Raw genomic sequence first — 19,732 nt, 5'->3', positions numbered from 1 at the left:
CCCTGGGCTGGACTTTTAATATCACTGGCCAAAGGTCTCTTTTATTTAATCTAAACAACACCATTAAGTGATGGACATCGGGGAGAATATCTTATTTCATATCATATAAAAGCTGCAATGCTTATTTGAGGAAACCAATAAAGTTCACAGATTAAAAAGACAGCACACAGCAGGAAATATATAAACACTTAGCCAATGACAATATACATATTAATAGATATGAAATAGCAAACAGATTAATGTTAAATAGCCTATATTGTTTTATTTCCTGTAACAATTTAACTTTGCATACTAAATTATTTACATTCTCTATTTTTTATTGTTTAAAAAGAAAATTCTAAAGTTATAAAACCTGTTCTCTATCTATAGTACATTTTCTTTAAAACTGGGAAATACAATTTTATTTCTTCATTGGTAGCTTTTGAACTATAATTTATATTTATATATAACTTGTATAATTGCAGGTGTGGTGAGATGACAATACAGAAAAATCCTTGAATCATTTAATTAAAAATAGCCTTATTCGATTTATTCTACCTCATTTTCTGTTGATCATGAAGCATTATCAGTGTCAATCTATACATCTAATGTTAATTATCTTATTAAAGTCCCTGTAGAACAACTTGTCATTATCCTGGTCGCTTTTCTGTCATATTTTTTAAGATATTTTGCTATTAAGGTTTTGATTACACACATCACGACAGCACCATCTAGTGGTCATTCTTTAGAATAGCCTGTCTTATTTGTCCCGCCCAGTCTCAAATTCTATTGGCTCAGGCGTCAACCCTTTTCTGACTACCCATTGGCTCTTATCATCTGTCCGTCACACCAGTTTACGGAAGTGTAACCACCCACTACAAAGATGGAGGACGATATTTCAGACTTGAGCAGACCGCAGATGTACTTGTTTGGTGAGCTCACCTCTTCTGAGAAACCCTTAGCAATTTATTTGGGTCACACAATCAACGTTTATCTTCCTGTTATCAGACACAAATAGACATATAAACATTTAAAGCTGGAGGAAGTGAGCTGAATAGCTGTTTTAACCTAGCCGCCAATTCAGCTCTTTTGTTAGCTAACTAGCCAGAGGAAAGCATGGAGATGTGTGTGTGTGTGAGAGAGTGTGTGTGTGTGTGTTTTTTCTACTTTGCATGAAAGCTCCTCCACCTGGGTCTCAAACTGTATCATGCATTTGCTCATGTTCTGCAGGATAAGTGTAAAAAACAACATTAAGTTACATGTTGCACGTATTGTTTTTTCTTTAGGCTGTACCTTGAAATCCGACAGACGTGAGTTCAAAGTTGATGTTGAGGACGATGATACGGAGCAGCAGCTGTCACTCAAAGCAGTAAGAAAAGTCACTGTTAGTAGCTGATAATGACAGGTGTTTATAAAGGGAAAGATGAAGGTTAATTACACGTGAAGTCGCTGTTTATTCTTATGTTACAACCATTAGCTGCAGCAGTAGAATAATAGGCTAATATAGGCCAAACTCTTTTTATTCATTCATTTATTCATAGAAAGCTTCACTTACAACATGTGTGACAGTAATATAATAACAGAAAACAATTAATCATAGCATCATATTGAAATAAAGGATATGGATGTGACAGGACAAAGGGTCAAAGTAATAATAACTAATAAATACATAGAAAAATAACTTAACACAAAAGGTGAGAAATGAAATCAGATTTCCTCCAAAAAAGTCTTGTTTCATACTAACCATATGTGCGTATTTCTTTTTGTACATAACTTGGACATTCAAATTATTATAAATATGATATAAAGTTTTTCGTTTGTGGAGAATTAATGTATTTGGCAAGTTTTTATGTGAATTGAAGAAAGGCACACATGTCACATTTTATCAGCTATACCATGAAAATCTTTGCTATATTTACTAGGGTGAAAAAAAAGACTTAAACAATTATAAAATATTTTATAAATTCATTGCTTCATCATTTACAGTATTAATGAGCCAAACTGTAACTTTATTATTAAGTATTTCAGAAATGTAGACCTTACATGGATACACACATCTCTCAGGAAAACATTTTATAATAATGAAACAAGAACTAGGTCAAATGTTGATGTTGCATTAGGTCATTTCTTTGTAATTAATCAAAGACAAGAGATATCAGACACATGATCATACTGGGACATATAAGCAGCGTTGTACAGAGTCTGCTGTGCTGCTGTTGCAGGCATGTCTGGGAGCCGACGCAGAGGATAAGTTCCACATGGTGGAAGTCGAGGGTCTCACTTACGATGGGAAAACAACCAAAGTGCCGTTGGTTGCCCTGAAACCATCCGTCCTTCCCTCTGTAAGTCAGCGCCATTGGTGACTGCTTTTTACTCTGTGGTATTCAGTAAAGAGGACACATACTGTTGGGCAATATTAATGAAATATGTCTGTTTTTTTTTCTTTTTCTATTTAATTGGAAGTAAATAGTTTTCTCTCACTGTTTCTTTGCATGAAAAAGACTAAAAATTAAAAAAAAATCCTACATACTATTGAAGTCATATACAAAGGTTTGGGAGAAGAATGTAAATGTAAATCTTACATGTGAATATCTGCATATGTATTTGCCTTATTTGTTGATGTAATTATTGATGATGTTATTTTTTTATTGTCCAGATGAATTTAGGTGGATTTGAGATCACACCTCCAGTTACCTTCCGTCTCCAGTCGGGCTCTGGACCAGTTCACATCAGCGGGCAGCATTTTGTTAGTGAGTATTATAACAGCTATTACCGCTGCTGTTGCCTTCCCTATGAACTACACACACACACACACAAACACACACATACAGTAGTTAGTTGGTGGCTCCACCTTCCTCCTAATTTGAGTGAATGCAACCTCTGTTTATAGAATAAAACTTGTAATTCAACATATATTTGTTTAGACTTTCATATTTGGTAGACATTTTTTTACACCTTTATTTATTTATTGATGGAAAACAAATAGACAAATATGTGTACTTATATCAGCCTTCTTCACTCCAATTGCAATAACAGCTTAAATTATGTTGAAATTCAGCATCTTAAATCCATCCATATGATAGCCCTCATGATAAGTCTGCTTTTGCAATAATGACCATATAAAAGCTTATATATATATATATAGTGCTATAACTAGTGTTTGCTTTGCAGGTGTGAAAGACTCAGAGGATGAGGAAGAGGAGAACAACTCTTCACCGGTGAAGCGGCCTGCAAACCTGATGTCAGGGAAGAAGCCTCTACTGGTAGCTGCCTCAGTTTGTTCTTTGAATTCATTCAACAATAGAGATTTTTTCACCTCGGCATGAAAATATCCCAAATAAACAAAGAACTCATGCTGCTGTAGTTATTTGCTTTTTCTAATTTAGTCCCGTATATTTCTGTGTATGGGATTAGTATTCATTAAAGCTGCTGTGAAAAAATGGAGCTGTAATTATTTTAGTTGTCGATGGGAACATGACTAAATATGCCTAGAAAAGGGTTTTTTGTGGAAGTAGTGGTTATTTGATTGCTGCACCCCTCATCATGAACAGATTCAGATGACACTGTAGTACAAAATGTCAATATTAAAAAGATATACTGACGATTCATTTCCTTTTGTAGAAAAAACTAAAGATGGATTCTGACGACGATGAAGAAGACAGCGATGAGGATGATGACGAGTATGTTGTTATATTATTACATGTTATTTTATTCACTAGACACAATATTTATACACATGTTTATTGCATTTGTGCAGAGACAATTCTGTCAGGGTTTTTTAAATGAGGCAACATCATATTTTTCCTCTCTTGATGTTTTTGTAGTGACGATGAAGATGACGACAGCGATGAAAATGATGTGAAGCCTCAGAAGATTGTCGGAAAAGAGCTCAAAAAAGTAAGCAGTCAGTTTTTATTTGGTCCTTTTATAAAAAAATGACAGAAATGTAAATATAGTAGCTGCATGATACTCATAATATAAACAAAAATACACAACAGATATCCATTTTACTGCAGTATATAATATCTACCTTACATGCAGTACAGTGTTATAACATCATCATCTATCCTTTTCATTGCACAGTGTGGTTGCTATGACATTAGAATTTATTCAAAATACAGCATGTGAAAGTCAAGCTATTGTGAGGGAAGCATGGTTTTGTGTGTGTGTGTGTGTGTGTGTGTGTGTGTGTGTGTGTGTGTGTGTGTGTGTGAGAGAGAGAATGATTGTTGCATATACAAGCACCACATGTTTGAAAGCTTTAGTAACTTTAGTATTTTTTCTTTTTTGGGACTTTTTATTAACTTTTTATTAAGATTTAGTAAGACATAGAGAACACAGTATTCAGAGGGCACAGTATCACACATCATATAATACAAGTACTGTACATATGAGTGTGGTTAATCCCCAAAAAAGAGAGAAAGAAATAAAGTAAATAACCCATAATACTGATAGTTAACATAAATAAATATATATTGAACAATATTAGAATTGTAATAGAGCAGCACATAATATGAATAAATGAGAGCACTGCCTTTAATTTGCCGTATCAGCGGTTTGGACGCTCACACAGACTCGATGTCTACTTGATCATATTTCAGTCTGTTGAGCATGCTTTCATATTATGCTATTTCTACCGTTGCTTTCACTCATTCCTTCACGTCAGAAGCTTTAAAGGTTTTCCAAATAATGCTGGAATCTGTGCCTAAGCCAAATGTTATGACTGAGGATACACATTTCAACACATTTGGCAGATAAAAGTATTTTGGATGATTTAAAAAAAAAAAATTTGGTTATCTCTTCATGTGTTCTTTCAGGCGATTATCACCAAACAGTGAAATGAGTATTAACTAAAAAAATGCATTGTGTTTGAATTAAGTGCAATAGTCTGGGTTTGTGGTGTGGGTTGGATTAGAGTTAGACTGTCAAATAAATTACTGCTAAAACCAAACGAAATATTCCCCCTAGGTAACCAAACGGCTCAGTTCATAGTATTTGCTTGGAATGGTTCCAATCCTCTGTTGTCCACCAGGTGTCAGGGTAGCCAAAAGCTTGTCCACATGTTTTTTGTGTCTGTGTGTGTGTGTGTGTGTGTGTGCATTTGCGTGTGTGTGTGTGTGTGTGTGTGTGTGTGTGTGTGTGTGTGTGTGTGCATTTGCGTGTGTGTGTGAGAAATGTATTTCTCTGCTTTGGTGCAGTCTGCCCCCTCCCCCTTTGTTTCTACTGCATCATTTAAACTCCCACAGACTGTATCCTGTAGTAACATTTCATTTCAGCAGGCCCTTCCCATTCCTGCACTCACTGACCGTCCACCTTTTCTTTTTTTTTTTGTATGAGGCAAAACATGGAACTTTTTCATCCTGTTCGCTCTTGTACCCACCTGTTTTCAGAGAGAAAAACACAGGGTCTGTGTGGCGTAATGATCGGATTTCTCCTCTGTAATCTGCTTGAATTCTCACCGTCTCTCCAACAAGACGGCACTATGTCATACACACACACACATTTACACCCACACACACACACACACACACACACACACACACACTTTTTAGACATGTGTTCATGCAAGTACACATTCACGCTTGCAAAACTGCACATTCATTTCTGCAAGCATTTATAATATATATCTACATCTTTACAATATCTATATCTACATGTATGCAGACAAGCTGAGACTACATGCACAGTTTCATGCACACACTCTTACACACACACACATACACACACACAAACCAGTTATGGGAAACATCTTCTCCTATTTTTGTGTAACCCTGCATATCTTTGTCCCTCTGTCATCCCACTGTTAATATGATTGCTCCTTTTTATCGTCTTTCGTGCCATTTCAGCTTTGCACCTGGCCTTTGCCTTTGAACACTTGTTTTGCGTGTTACCACAATCACTTGCAAGTGTGTGTGGGTGCATGTGTGTGTATCTGCCTAATTTTTACGTCGGTGTCTGTTTGTGATTTCTTTTTACTTTTTTTTTTTTTTTTTTGTGAACACGCAATCCAAGAGCAAACTGTGCCAGGCAAAAGATCAAAGCGGGGCAGATGCGCATACCTGCGACGTGAGCGCCGATCCTTGCCTCAGGGTCAGATGACAGCTGAGCATTTCTGTCACCTGTTGATTTATTCTGTTGTCTTCTCCTCCAATTCCTCCATCCCCTCTGCACCCCCCCCTACACCCCTCCCCTCCCTGACCTTAATCCTTTTTCTTCGCCCTTCTTCTCTTTATCTATCCTTTTTTTTTTCATTCTTAAATAATGAAGGAACAAAGCTGTAGAAAACAGGACTGGGAGCAATTATTGATTTACTGACAACTGTGCAATATTTCAATATCAGGTTTTTTTTTTTTCAGTATCGAACTTCAACACTGTTTTTCATTGCCAAATAAAATGTGTCCAAAACACAGAGTATTGAAAACTGTCAGATATTGAAAGCACTTAAATGCTTGGTCAGATATTTTGTGTCTTTGATCAGATATAGCCACATAAAACAGGAAATCAGGGAACTACTTTCTATTTGATCAAGCTGTAGTTTGGCTGGTTGTATTAAAACAACATTAAACACTGATGCACTGACAAGCTTGTAATATATTGAGAAAAACATAATTCTAAGTTTTTAAAAGTATAATATTAGTACAGAAAGTCAGGTATCATTAAAACTCATATGAATACATTTCTAAGTGCATAAAGGCCAATTACAGTCATTTTTCATGTAACAACTTGTTTTGTGACTACTTAAAAAAAAGCATAAAGGTTTTCTGAAGTTGCATTTTTTTATTCATCTGTCTTTTATTTACACGCTTGAGTTGCAGTGTTGTCATGACAAGTAAATCTTAGATCATTTGCTTGAGACAACATGTCATATTTGTGGCAATGATACAGCTTGGCTGTGCTGTGCAGCTCTGGCAAAAAAAGTGAAATGGCAGAGTTCAGTTGTATTTCAGAAGATTCATCTTTTCAGTCAGAAACTGTCAAAAAAACATATTGTTCATCTTTCAAACAAGCACGTTAAGGGTGCTTTTACTCTGCTTTTACAGGATCCCAGGAATCTTTCTAAGAAGGGACTTAAATCACAGGAACTAGTTTAGGCTCTCAGGCCATGATTCCTGTCTGACATCATTTCTCTGGAGGTAGAAGTTTGTGACAACCCAGGAGCTTGGAAATAGAGTTGAAATATCCAACACAAGTCTTGAGACTGCTGCACCTGGTGAACAGCATTCATGAGACCGCAAAGCATATTTGGTCGTAACTGATATCAATCTTAAGAGATGTAATCAGAATATCTTGAAATGTTACTGAACTTTAAATGGCAGTCATGTAGCTGTCTTCCTGACTAGTCTATAAAAGATTCAAGATCAAGATGAAGTATGTAAGAGACAGAGAGATAGTGATGAGAGATAATGATAAAACCAGTCAATTTGCTGATTATGTCAGTGTAGTTATGAGTTAAAAGAGGAAGCAGGAAAACACTGATATCTAAGTCTTTGCAGCAGATAATTTCAACACTGCACTTTTATCTTGTCAAATGTAAAATTGGTGTCACAAACAAAGCCGTCACCTTTTAATATATTAGTGTTGTAGACCTACTCGAAGTGATTCAAATCATTGGTGAAAGATTACCATGATAAACACAGAAAGGATTAAAACACACCAACTGACTGGGGGAGCGTTTCAGCATCTTGTATTACCAGGCATCCCTCTAGGAAATTACATATGTAATTGCCTTGTAGCAGTTATGTCAACACAGGCAATTACACTTTTAGCCCATTCCAAGGCGAATACCAGTGATTGTGAGGAAAGGGTTGGCGCTCAGGAAATGCAGGTACTTGCCTCGGCTATTACAAGGTAATTACACAGGTGACTTAGAGGGGTGGAAAGCTGACGGTGAGGGCTCCTGTGTGAAGAACAATGGCAGATTATCGGGGTACTGAAGTATATTATCATGTCTAGTGTTTCCTCAGTTATTTGCTCAGGTAATTTCAGTTTTGGTTTTGCTCATACGATCTCCAATTTGGTTGCAGTTAAGTTTTTAACAAGCCCGTGTAGAGATGAACATCTTTAATCATATAACAAATCAGTTTAAGCTCTTAATCCGTAACATCTGTGCTGCCACGATTCATTAATCGCTATTGTCTTTGGTTTTTGTTGTGGTAAAAGGTACTTTTTTTCTTCTTCTTTGGTGTAAAATGCTTTTAAAGTAGTATAAACATACTTCATTGATATTATTAGAACCATACAGATGAGAGAAAATAATGTGAACACCTCATGGCAAAAGACTCTGAAGAAAATTAACCACAATTGCAAACACTTATACAAATGTGGTTCTTATTATGTTACATGCCAGTTATAATTTGTCAGCTATGAAAGAGGCTTGGCAGTTACCGCTTGATAATGTTTTCAAACAACATTAAAAAAAAAAACTGTAGCCCCAAAATAATTTTGATATCCATCCAAATGTATCTAGTGAAAAGGCCTAAAGGGGACACTTTGACATAAAGAACAACTATGAGCCTTTAATAAAAGTGCAGCGTTTGCATGTTTTTAAAACCACTCAACAGGTGTCCTAAGAACCTCAGGACTTTTTTGTTCAACATCATCTGAATTTATCTTTGTGTTTCTTTGTCTTCTCAGAGTCTGGAGTCTCCAGCTAAAAAGCCCAACAAGACTCCGGTGAAACAGAACGGCCCTGCAGGAAAACCATCAGGATCAGCTGTCAAAGCGCAGATTAAGGTAGGAAAGGCTGCTCAGCTCGGTTTATGTCGTATTGAGAATAAAACTCCTGACAGCCAAGGGCAAGCAAATGCACGTTTACATGTGCTCTTCTTTTCTTTTGGTTTGGTTGGTTTTTGTGGTTAAAAGTCTGTTGAACCACACAGAAATGAGCAATATCTCAAAACCCGAAACATGAACCAAAGTAAAATTCCTCAAGTATAGATTAAAAAAACCCCATAAAATTCCCCACCTACGCTGAATTGTAAGTCTGTGTTATTGAACTGCAGTGGAAACTGTTGATAGTGATCATGGTTACAATGATTAACCGTTGATATGGATCAAAGAGCTTTGAGCAGAATCATTCCTGTACAGATCTTGTTTAAGTAATTAAATTCAAGTAATAATGATAATATTTTTTATTACTTAACTCCGATGATGCACCGATGATATGCACCATTGTTGTCTGAGGTTAAGCCCACACCTGAAGCTTCTGCTGCGTCGTCATTGAAATCATGATGGGGAAAAAGAAAGACATTTTCTCTCAACAGCTTTTATTTCATTACTTCATTTTCATTTAATAAATATGCTGATGTCAATTAAATAGTGATCTCTAAAGGTTTATAATAATCATCTGCTTATAGTGATCAATTTGACCTGGACAGATGTGATCACTATAAGCAGTTTATGCTTTATTTTGTTTGTTTAAATAGTCTGAAAAGAAGTTTTAATATAAATAATACACTTTTTTGTCAGAAGCTACTTAAAGGATAAATTTGCAGTTTTTCAAATCTGTCTTAAAAGGACAGTCAGGCACTCCTCCTGTTCATACTGGCTATTAAAAGAAATCCCCCTCAAATGTGCTTTCAATGTAAGTGATGGGGGCCAAAATCCACAGCGTGTCCACACAGTCATTTAGTGCAAAAATGCATTTAAAAGTGAAGCTTATATGAGGCTTCAAATGAATATCTGCCACATTTACAGTCATTTTAGCATCACATTCCTTCTTTGTGTTTCCCTGTTGAGTTGTGGTGGAAGTATAGTAACAAAAAGAGGAACTTTGTCACTGTAGCATGGAAAGATATCTACTTGATTTGAGTTATTTGGATGGCTGAAGTTTATGGATTTTGGCTCTCATCATTTACATTGTAAGTGCATTATAAATTCATTTGGGTACCTGACCTACCAAATGTACAAATGTATCCATTGACTGCATCAGTGAAAAGCATCATAAGTAGATGGACATTGTGATTTTATGTCAAAAAATGTGCTCAAAGGAGATGAACTCTTCAGACTAAAGTAGTGAAGAGCACCACATTTGAAATCCCATATTTGCTAAATGCATCAGACAGTGAAATGCACTTAAAACAAACAAACAAACAAAAAAACCCACCTCAGCAAACACCTTGATCTTTTTGTCAAAGTCATTTCTGTTCTTAATGGAGCCTCAGGGTGTCTGTGACCAAGGGTAATTGTTTGCGTTTATTGGCATTCACAATTAGCACATGCCAAAAAAAGAAAAAGAAAACAAAAAAAAAACATGCAGAGTCTTGCCATTCCTCTGCCAGGGAATGTGATAAATGCACATTGCAATTAGCTCAACCTGATAGTTAATTTCTTCGATGGAATGTCTTGGACAGCCGCCTCTGAAAACCCAAAGCTTGAACTCTGCCTCTCTTTAAGCAAACACACCTGACCTCTAAACGGGGTTTCCTGGGGCGAGGTTTAAACCTGTGACCCCCTTGGCCTGACCCCGTCGTCTTGAGTTGCAGCCACCTTTGATGCCCCCCCCCCTTCCCCTTCCCTTCCCTTCCCCTCCTCAACCCCTCAACCCCCCGTAGCCAACATACACATCAGGGGGATACAAATTGGCAAGCTTTCTCTACAAGTTTACACATCTCGCAAAAGCATGTTGCCTTGATAAAAATGACTTGGACAGAAACTCAGTTTAGATAAGGCTTCATGTGTTGGCATGCGAGCGCTCGTTGCATGTTTGGTAAATCATGACTTATGCTAAAGGCACACCATCTCACACCCACCTCACTACACATAAAATCATCAGTTCTTGTCTGACGTCTCTTTATTTTTAATCCTTTTTTTTTTCTATTTATCACAAAGCCACAGGATTGCTAAACTCTTGAGGCGAGAAATCCCCCCCCCCACTCCCCCACTCCAGGCGCTTGTGTTCTTGCAGTCTTGTGGGAGTGCAGTCAATTCTGTCGTGCCTGTTATTCAGACGCAACACATTTCAAAACAGGCTCTTGAAATGCTCCGGGGGATTAAGCCGACGGGCCGACGGGGGCGCTTGAACCCGCCGAAACCGTCCCGCCAAGTTTTTAACTTTTCTGGCTCGTGGAGCTTCAACTGCCCCCTCCCTCCCTCCCCCGACCATCCCCTCCCTCCACTTCTACACAACAACTGTTCCCTCTCGACAACCTCTTCACACCCCTCACTTCCTGGACACACCTTCTCCCAATTGCTCTCATTACCAGCGTTTGATGTCTGGTGCAGCTTGTGCTTCCAGATGCCCCTGAGGAGTGAGGAAGCGGGCGTGGATGTCTGTTTTTTTCTTTCCTAAATGCAGGTGACTGGTCATTAGATTGGCTTGTCAGATCTGTTGCCAGTACCGCAGTTCTCACCTCTCGAGGAGCCCAGCGTGTAGCTGCACCTTCTTGCGTAACCGGCTCGACATGAGAACCAGCTAACTCGAGTTGCGCTGATCTGAAGTAACTTTATCTCGCAGCTGGTGTCTTTTGATTGATGGGTTTGGAGGAGCCGATGCCTTAAAGCAGACGTCAGAGTCGTAAACTTGTTAACCACTTCACTCAGGCTTATCCCAAAAGGGCGTGAGTCACCGTTTTAGGGACTGATTGACATGTGTTACAGCAGGTGCCTATCTGGTCAGCAATGAGTGTTAAGTATGCTTATTTCTTGGGTATGAGACTCTACAGATTGGAACTGTGGAACGTATGAAAAACGTCCAAAAAGACCAACCCCTATACTTACATTCATGACCCGTCTTTTCCCCCCCAGACATTGCCCCCCCCGCCCCCCCAAATCTCTCATTACAACTAAATGACAAGTACTATCCCTGGACGGACCTGATGAGCGAAGGTGTCGCAACCATGTGTTTGCACGGGATTGAAGACGAGAGATCGCATCAAATGATGGCGTGCTTGTGATTAAGTTCCATTTCTTGTGGCATCTGTAATCAGCGTCTGGGCCCAGATGAAAAAGCTTGCTGGCGTTGTGTGTTTATCAGCTGTTTTAGGTCCACAGCTGTCCTTTGGAAGTAGAGAGCTGCTTGTAAATAATAAATACGTAGTGGATTTGTCTGGCCGAGAGCCAGCAGGTTTTTTTTTTTTTTAGGTTTTTTTTATAGCGTGGTATGTGTGCTTCAAGGTTTTCTTCATTTTATACCTTTTGATCTGTGCTATAAAATGCAGAACTCTTGGGGACAGGGACAGATGATTGCATGAGTGATAATGTATTTTCGTGAAATTAGTCCACCTGTTTTTAACCATTTCAAGTTTTTACCCTGGTTGTTCAAAGCCCTGATGTTCCACTTTTTTTTCTGTAGGAGTCAAGTAGTAACATATGACATTTGTTGGATGCTATTATCGTACCATTCGAGTCGGGTATGGAGAAGTAGATCTGACTTTGAATAATACCCTTTCGCATAAAAATGGGGGAATTTCTCTTTTTTTTTGACTCCACATCTCCACTCCTGAATGTGTAGATGTGTAGAATAACGTGTTACCTAAAGGTTCAAACACCAGAGGTCAGCTTCCTCATCGACAAGCCAATAAGATGTCCAGTGATGGGATACTCTACTCTGTAAAGTGCTCGGGGCCTCACTGATGGCGATGGAATAAGTGCTTTGAAGCTATTGGAGATTATATAGATACTGTATTTGTTAGAGTAGGATCATCATTTTATATGTTGATATCAAAACATCATCATCAGTATTACTATAGCCAACAGTGGCACCGGTCAGTTGCTGCCTAATGGTTTTAGTTTTTCTTCTGTATGTTGGATCATAACCATGTGAACCATATCACTGCTCAAATCTGTGGTCTGTTTTCTATTTTAAGTAATATAACAGGAACACAGATGTTAGAAAAACTGCAACTGAAATCACAGTCAAAATTGTAAAAAGATAAATGATACCCAAATCCAACGTTACTTCCAGCAAAAGAGGGTTGCTGCCATGGTTTAGTTCTCTTCTGTGTGGTGGATCGTAACCATATGAACCACACAGATGCTCAAATCTGATGAATATTAATATTGTTTTTGCTTTCAACATGTTTGGTTTAGTTTCTATTTTAAATAATGTAGCATAAACATGGATGCAGGAAAAACTGTAACTGAAATCAAAATTGCTAAAAGATAAATGACCAACGTTATATTATTTCCAGTAAATTAGATCTTGACCCTAAAATTCTCAGTACTCTCAGCTACAGAGTCCACACTGTAGGATAGTTAAGTGTTTAGAAGCAGAAATAATGAGCAAACAGGCCAAACAGCACGCTGAAACAATCACTGGACTGGACTGGACTGGACTCGCTGTGAATAAAGCTCCTCTATAAGTTGCTCCATGCTTCTTTCAGATGCGTCTCTGGCTATCAATGAAACCCTGCAATTTCACTGGATTCCACTCTGGCTTTTTGCATGTAGGGACAAGCTCTGTGGCTTGTGTAACGAGCAGTCACAGTATATGGCGTGTGTGTGTGTGTGTGTCTGTGTGTGTAAGTGTGTGTGTGTGTGTGTGTGTGTTGTGTCACACTAAGACATTTACTAATTGAGGACCTCTGGGGCCTCTGCTGTCCTGGTCTGGACACACCTGTTGGCCTGCATGTACAGTGCTCATGCTGCCGTCTTCCTCACAAACACACATGACTCTTTGTGGGTTGAAGTCGGACTTGTGATGTCACCAAAAAAGGGACAAATAAGTGCTGCTTGTTTTAGTTTGACATTGGAGAGAGAGAGTACCATCTTTTCTTGAAGAAGAGATTCATTTGATCTCAGTACAGCTTTTATAGATAAACAAGCTGGAGAACACGAGCTGCTCTTTGACCCTTTTTTCCTTTAGTTCAGTGAATAGGATTTGCCATCAATGGAAAAACACATTTGACAACAATTTCTATTTCTATTGGAGAGTCGGGGCTTGCCCTCTCCTGCTTGCAAACAATAAAATGATAATCTGTACCTGATGTATTTGTAAAATAAAAGATGTTGTAATTAGATTAGAATTTGTTGTCCTTTCTCATGCTTTTATCTCCGTCCAGCTGGTTGCCTACGCCAAGTCTGTAAACACAGACCCAGAGTTAAATGGGTCACGATAGGGCTGAAGCCCAGACCGGCGTGTCGGTCAGAAAATCAATCTATCGCCACTTAATTAGAATCAGCGATGCGGTGTTCGAGGAATCAGAGAAAAATCATGTGTATGTGTATGTCTTCAATAATTCATGAAGCACAAAGAAAAAGAAAAAGAAAAAGAAAAGCGTATGGCAAGAGCTGAACGAAGGAAGAAATATTGTGACATAATGTGAAGTTATCTTCTTCATGTACAAGATTGTAAATCTTTATCTATTTGACATATAAATCAGTGTTTCTTATCTAGCTAATATATTTTTTTCTAGACACCTGCCCCAGGAAAAGACAAACCCCAGGCTGGGCCGTCTAAATCTCCGTCTGTGGCTGAGATTAAGAACAAGTTGTCAACGGCAGCCAAGGAGGTATGGCTGTCATCCTCTTTTTTGCAAATTACTGCACTTAATTGAGTGTCTGACGCACGGTTAAGCTGATGATTTAATGTCCTTTTTTTTTCTTTTTCTTTTTTCTTCTTCAGGGAAAAACACTACCGAAGACAGAGCAGAAGTTTGAGAATTTTGTGAGGAGTTCATTTAAAATTTCAGACAAAAAAGTAAGTAGTCATGAGTCATTTGATATATTATGTGTATATTTAATGATTGCACATGGTCGACAGCCCTGATTACCATGCATCTGAGATTGGCCTTTGTTTATTTTTAAGTCTTACATTTTTAGCTCTTACATCACTTGTGCAATTTATTTCAATTACCAGCTTTTTTTTTTCTCCTGTGATCTCTGCCATCTCAACCACAGAGACTTGTTTACTACCAGGTCTCTAGAATGATTCCAGTTGCTCGATGCTGGTAGCCATAGGCACGTTTACTTCAACCGTCATTATAGCTTTAAGAGCTCTTTGCCATGATAGATACTGAGGAATGCATTATTGTTCAAATTGTCCAGTATTCCTCAAAAGTATCTCCAGCACAGCGCGTTCTCTTTGAATTATATTCATTTTGTGTCAGCGGGCTCTTTCGAGATGGAATGGGAGTACACCTGCCAAGGCAGACTCTTTCCCAGTGATTTACTGGAGCGAGTGTCTTTTGTAGCCTTAATGAAGGGACTGGTGGTATGTGGATGGTACCAGTCTCACATTCACATTCAAGGTCCATGAGAGGGCTTTTCTAAATGCAGAACTTAAATCTTTTCTAATGCCGCTTGTCATTTCAGAGGCAAAATAAAGGCTCCTGCACGTTGTTTTGCAGCACATTAGTTAATCACCCCAAAACCCCAAGATTATCACTGTTGATTTATTCTAAAGTGTGTTAGTTAGTAAGTCACTGTCTTCCAGTATCTGTTAGACATGAAAAAGGATATTTGAATATACATTTTTGATTGCAGTGCAGTGTTTTAAAATGTTAAGTGTACAGTTATAAGAGCAGGTGAAAGCTCTTTAGAGTGGAGCGAGGGCTCGGTGGACAAGGAAAAGAGTGGGGGAGGAGTTGGGGTTGGGGAGAGCTTGTTGATCCCAGTGTGTAGAAACATCTGTGGAAGTGCTTTGGTTTCATCAGCCAAGGCTGAGATCTGTCAGACCTGGAGCACCTAGTCATATACTCTGGTATGTACTGCTGCCCCCACCCAACCCCTCGTCGTTCCCCAACAGCCCCATCTAAACTCAGCGTTCCCACAGGCGAGACGCACAAAAGCATGTTGTAGTAAAAGTGAGTCATGTGTCTCATGCTGTATAGCACTTCATTTGGATGATTTATAATTTCTCTCTCTCTCTTTCTCTCTCATTCTGTTTTCTATCCCTCTCTCCCCTCTCCGTACCTTTCACAGGTGGTCAAGGACCTCTGGAGTTTTGTACAAACACTGAAGAAGTAACAATTCTTGTACTTGGAAGCATTTCTATGTTTTGCATCCTGCAAGACATTTAAAGGCACAGTCAGCGAGATTTCCTACTCAGCCATATCGTATCAGCATCGCTAAACTATGACTCAGAGTGATCAGAAGGACAGAGCGCTGAAATTGGTTAAAGCCATCGATGGTTTGATTCAGGTGTCATCGTTCTTTTAGATGCGAAGCACATCGTGGAGCTGATTTGTTATTAACTCATAAACTCACTCATTCACATTTAGCAGAATGGACATTTTCTACAAAGGGAAGCTGGACATGCTGTCACATCTGCACCACCTATAGGAAAGGAAAGTGATAGCAATCCATCGATAAGTTGCTGCCGATGTCTATTTTGCTATAAAAAGCTGCTGCAGTTTTGATACTTGCGCCACCTGCAGGCAATAAATGTTGCACCTGCAGATTTTTATAGTTGCAATAAATAAGAGTTGTGTAAATTATTAGGTAACAACAAAGGTTAGAATTCAAATGTTCAGAGCTGAAGACAGAACCTAGTTAACTTTGTCATCGCTCATTTGTTTTATTTTTGTATAAAGAACAGCTGTGTGTCAAGTTTTTAACAGTATTTCTTTTTTTGTACCTCGAGGGCTCTAACATGTAAAATATAGGTGGATTCAGGCCTGTTAGCGCTCAACACAAGGAAGCTGCTCATTCGTCCAAAATTAAAGCCACAAGCAGCAATGAGTGGGTTTCAGGCTTCACAGAGGTGAGCAAAGTCACTTCAGCTAGTTTAATTCTAGTTAAAGACGAATTGAAACCAATCTCACACTTGTTTTATCATCATTAAAGCCTACAGTATTTCAATAATTGCAACTACAGATGTAACATTCATTACCTCCAGGTGGCGTAGCTGTCGGTTTACAGAAGCTATCGTTTTCCTTACCTGTAGATGGTGAGAACAGCAACCCTACATTTTACCTTCTTTGCCTGTCTGTGGTGTGCGTTACATTGGAACAGCAGGTTTGAAGCTGCTGATACGGCAGCTCTTCGATTTGATGATATTGGCTGAGCCTGATTTCAGGTGCTTCGCATCCGTGACACTGTGTGTCCTTCTTAAAGTCAGTAATGCAATAGGAAATATTGCAGAATGTGCCTTTAAATATCTCTACTGTAAATTAAGAGAAAACAGTCCCACTTTGTGTGAATTTCATTAGTACGTATACTAGCATGGTTGAGACAGCTGATACAGGGGGCAGTTTGACAATTTCCAGTCATCAGACAGTGACAGGATATTTTTCTCCAAAGTGTTGTTTAAGTTAAAGTTCAACTTTATCGTCATGTGTTAAAAATACAATGAGTACACCCCATCCCAAACCATTCCATTTCTAGCTTGGAAACATACAGAATGTACTATGAGTCTGTCTGGTTATGCATATTGTACATTAGTGTGTTGAGATTACAACGGTCACTCAAATTTGGTAACATGAATTCCTGCATTAGGTTTGCTAACAAAACCAAAACCAAACAACAAATAGAAACAACATGATTAAAAAAAGAAACAAAAAAACAACAATAATATATGCCGTTGACAATATTACATATCTTTTAAGAATGTATCTTTTAGAGCAAACGTGTTTTTTCCAGTAACTCGTTTCTGGATGAGAGCGGTGTGTCTTTGTTTCATGTTGTCTTAATACTTTCATTTTTATACTCGGGTTCTAATTATTATTTCACTTGGCATTTGTAAGAAGCGTGTATTCATATCAAGACCATTAATATCCGTCGTAAGCTGAGAGAGAATTCGTTACAGTGATTACATCTAAAAATCTGTCTGTGGTAAAAGTGTTATGAGTTCTATAAAACCAACACATGTCCTGACTTTAAAGTAATATACATTAAATGCAAAAAAAAAAAAAAGTTCAAAACAAGAAGAAAAGATTGTTAACTAGCTCCAGCAGTACATTTACAAGTTGGCACGTGCACAGTCTCCAGTGTATCTCGATGTACTTTGTTGCACTAAAACCCAAAATACGAGCCCATGACTAACACAGCTGATCATGTTTATTACAATGTAATCATAAGGTATATATCAGGCGGTTAGCGTAATATGACGTCACATTTACAGAAACCCCCGTAAAGTACTCAACCTCATAATTGTTTGCACTCTTTTAAATCAGTACTCTGATGACAAAAAGCATGCACTCGCTCTGTGCTTATAATGTGTTTATGATCCTGTATAATGCCTTTTATGAGCCAAATGTTGGCAGTTGGACGCCATCTTTAACCAATCAGATCGCTCGGTTCGACCTTCCCGTTGTCTGTAAAGAGCATTCGAGATTCATTAGCTGTAAACTTTCGTGCTTCAGCTGATTTAGATGATTAAAGTGGCCCTGATAATTTACCTAAATCTAGATGTTAAATTAAAGTATTTGTGATCTCATTGTAGAGAGTAAGAGCAGGAAACCCGCCCTGTAGGATAAATATTTGGCTTGCGTGTGTCCCTTAGAGTTCTTTTTTATTATATTTTTAAAAAATGCTTTCCCTGTATCAAACTTTAATTAACTTTCCTGTGAATATTTCTCACGCTTATATTTACAAGTACGGCAGCTGAACAGTTATATTATATTTTTAAGTGTATGTTTAATCCGCCCTTGCTTGTAGCTGGTTTTGCAGCTTGAATCTGTGAGTCTGTCCTGTTTAGTTTATGAAATGTTTGAATTACAGTTCTGTTTTGTTGTTTTGTTGTTTTTTTAGCTTTAGCTTTATCTTGCTGTTGCTCAGCATCATCTTCAGTCAGTCCTTTGATTCTGTACTGAGTTCATTTGAAGCCCTGAATATGTTGTGAAATGTTCATCTTTAATTGATAACTTGACATGTTTGAGTTTTTGTTTCTAATATTAGTTAAACAGAATACAAGCCAAAATATTCAATTAAAAAAAATACAGTTAGCAGCAAATTAGGTGCTACAATGCTTAGATGTCCAAATTAGAGAGAATTATAAAGTTGTTTGAATGTTTAGTGTCTGCTATCTGCTGAAGTTTCTTGAATATATATACTGCATACAGTAGAGCTGAAACATATAAATCTTAATGAAATGAATCAACTGTTTGATAAATGATTTAATGTTTTAAGGCATTTTTATAAAGAAAAATGCAAAAATGATTTGGTTCCAGCCTCTAAAATGGTTTCTCTATTCTATGATTGTAAAGTGAATACCTTTTGGATTGCTGACTGTTGTCCGATAAATGGAGAAAATAATCACCAGATGAATTGATAGTGAAAATAAACATTGTGACTTAAAATACCTTCTGTAAGACATCAGTACATAGTGACAGGTGTCTTTGATGTAAATATACAAGAAACAGAGAAACAGACTTGCTTGGTATGCAAATGAGAATGAAATTGTAAAACACTGTCCAGCGTCCACTGTAGTCAAATCTGAGCTGGTATGAGTCGATGATGGCTTGACTGATTGGACATGTGTTGAAAGACAGTGTATTTGAGTCCTTTAGTCTAAACTTGATTGATTAGTTAATGCATGACTGCTGATGGTGGGTGTTTGTTCATTCATGGTTTGTTACGATGAACATATCCATCCTTTTTTTTTCTTCTTTTTTTTTTTTTACCAATCTGTAACCTTTACCTGAATAAAGTGAATCTTAGCTGGTTTTAAGTCTCACGTCTTGGAGTGTTTAAACTGTATTCTTGACATAATGGGAAAACATTCAATATTTTGTTTAGAGGATGACGAGCTTGGTTCATCTAGCTGTAAATGAGAAGGACAAGCATGTATGAAGGCCTCTGTTTGCCTTTGAGTGAACTGTATCTTTGAGGTGAGCTCAGTATATTTACGTAATGTGTTTCTCCTTTGTTGTTT

The 19,732-nt window shown here is 37.9% G+C and overlaps 1 protein-coding gene across 1 annotated transcript; it reads left to right on the top strand.

Moving 5' to 3' along the window:
• Positions 1–862: 862 nt before the first annotated feature.
• npm1b (nucleophosmin 1b) lies at positions 863–19,523 on the top strand. Its single transcript, XM_053324088.1, has 11 exons — positions 863–911; positions 1,266–1,348; positions 2,202–2,321; positions 2,636–2,729; positions 3,151–3,242; positions 3,601–3,659; positions 3,804–3,876; positions 8,614–8,712; positions 14,334–14,429; positions 14,543–14,617; positions 15,841–19,523. The coding sequence occupies exons 1-11, from the start codon at positions 863–865 to the stop codon at positions 15,883–15,885; spliced, it is 885 nt and encodes a 294-aa protein (XP_053180063.1). The 3' UTR covers positions 15,886–19,523.
• Positions 19,524–19,732: the final 209 nt, after the last annotated feature.

Source organism: Scomber japonicus, chromosome 8 (genome assembly GCF_027409825.1).
Source record: "Scomber japonicus isolate fScoJap1 chromosome 8, fScoJap1.pri, whole genome shotgun sequence".
Classification (NCBI taxonomy): domain Eukaryota; kingdom Metazoa; phylum Chordata; class Actinopteri; order Scombriformes; family Scombridae; genus Scomber; species Scomber japonicus.
Note: the sequence above shows the minus strand (reverse complement) of the source record. Positions and strands in the feature narration are given on the sequence as shown.

Excerpts from the sequence above, each read along its gene's own strand:
- npm1b (XM_053324088.1), top strand. The coding sequence starts at position 863 with ATGGAGGACGATATTTCAGACTTGAGCAGACCGCAGATGTACTTGTTT. Across the intron at positions 1,349-2,201 it reads AGCAGCTGTCACTCAAAGCA|GCATGTCTGGGAGCCGACGC; the intron begins GTAAGAAAAGTC and ends CTGCTGTTGCAG. Across the intron at positions 3,877-8,613 it reads TCGGAAAAGAGCTCAAAAAA|AGTCTGGAGTCTCCAGCTAA; the intron begins GTAAGCAGTCAG and ends TTGTCTTCTCAG.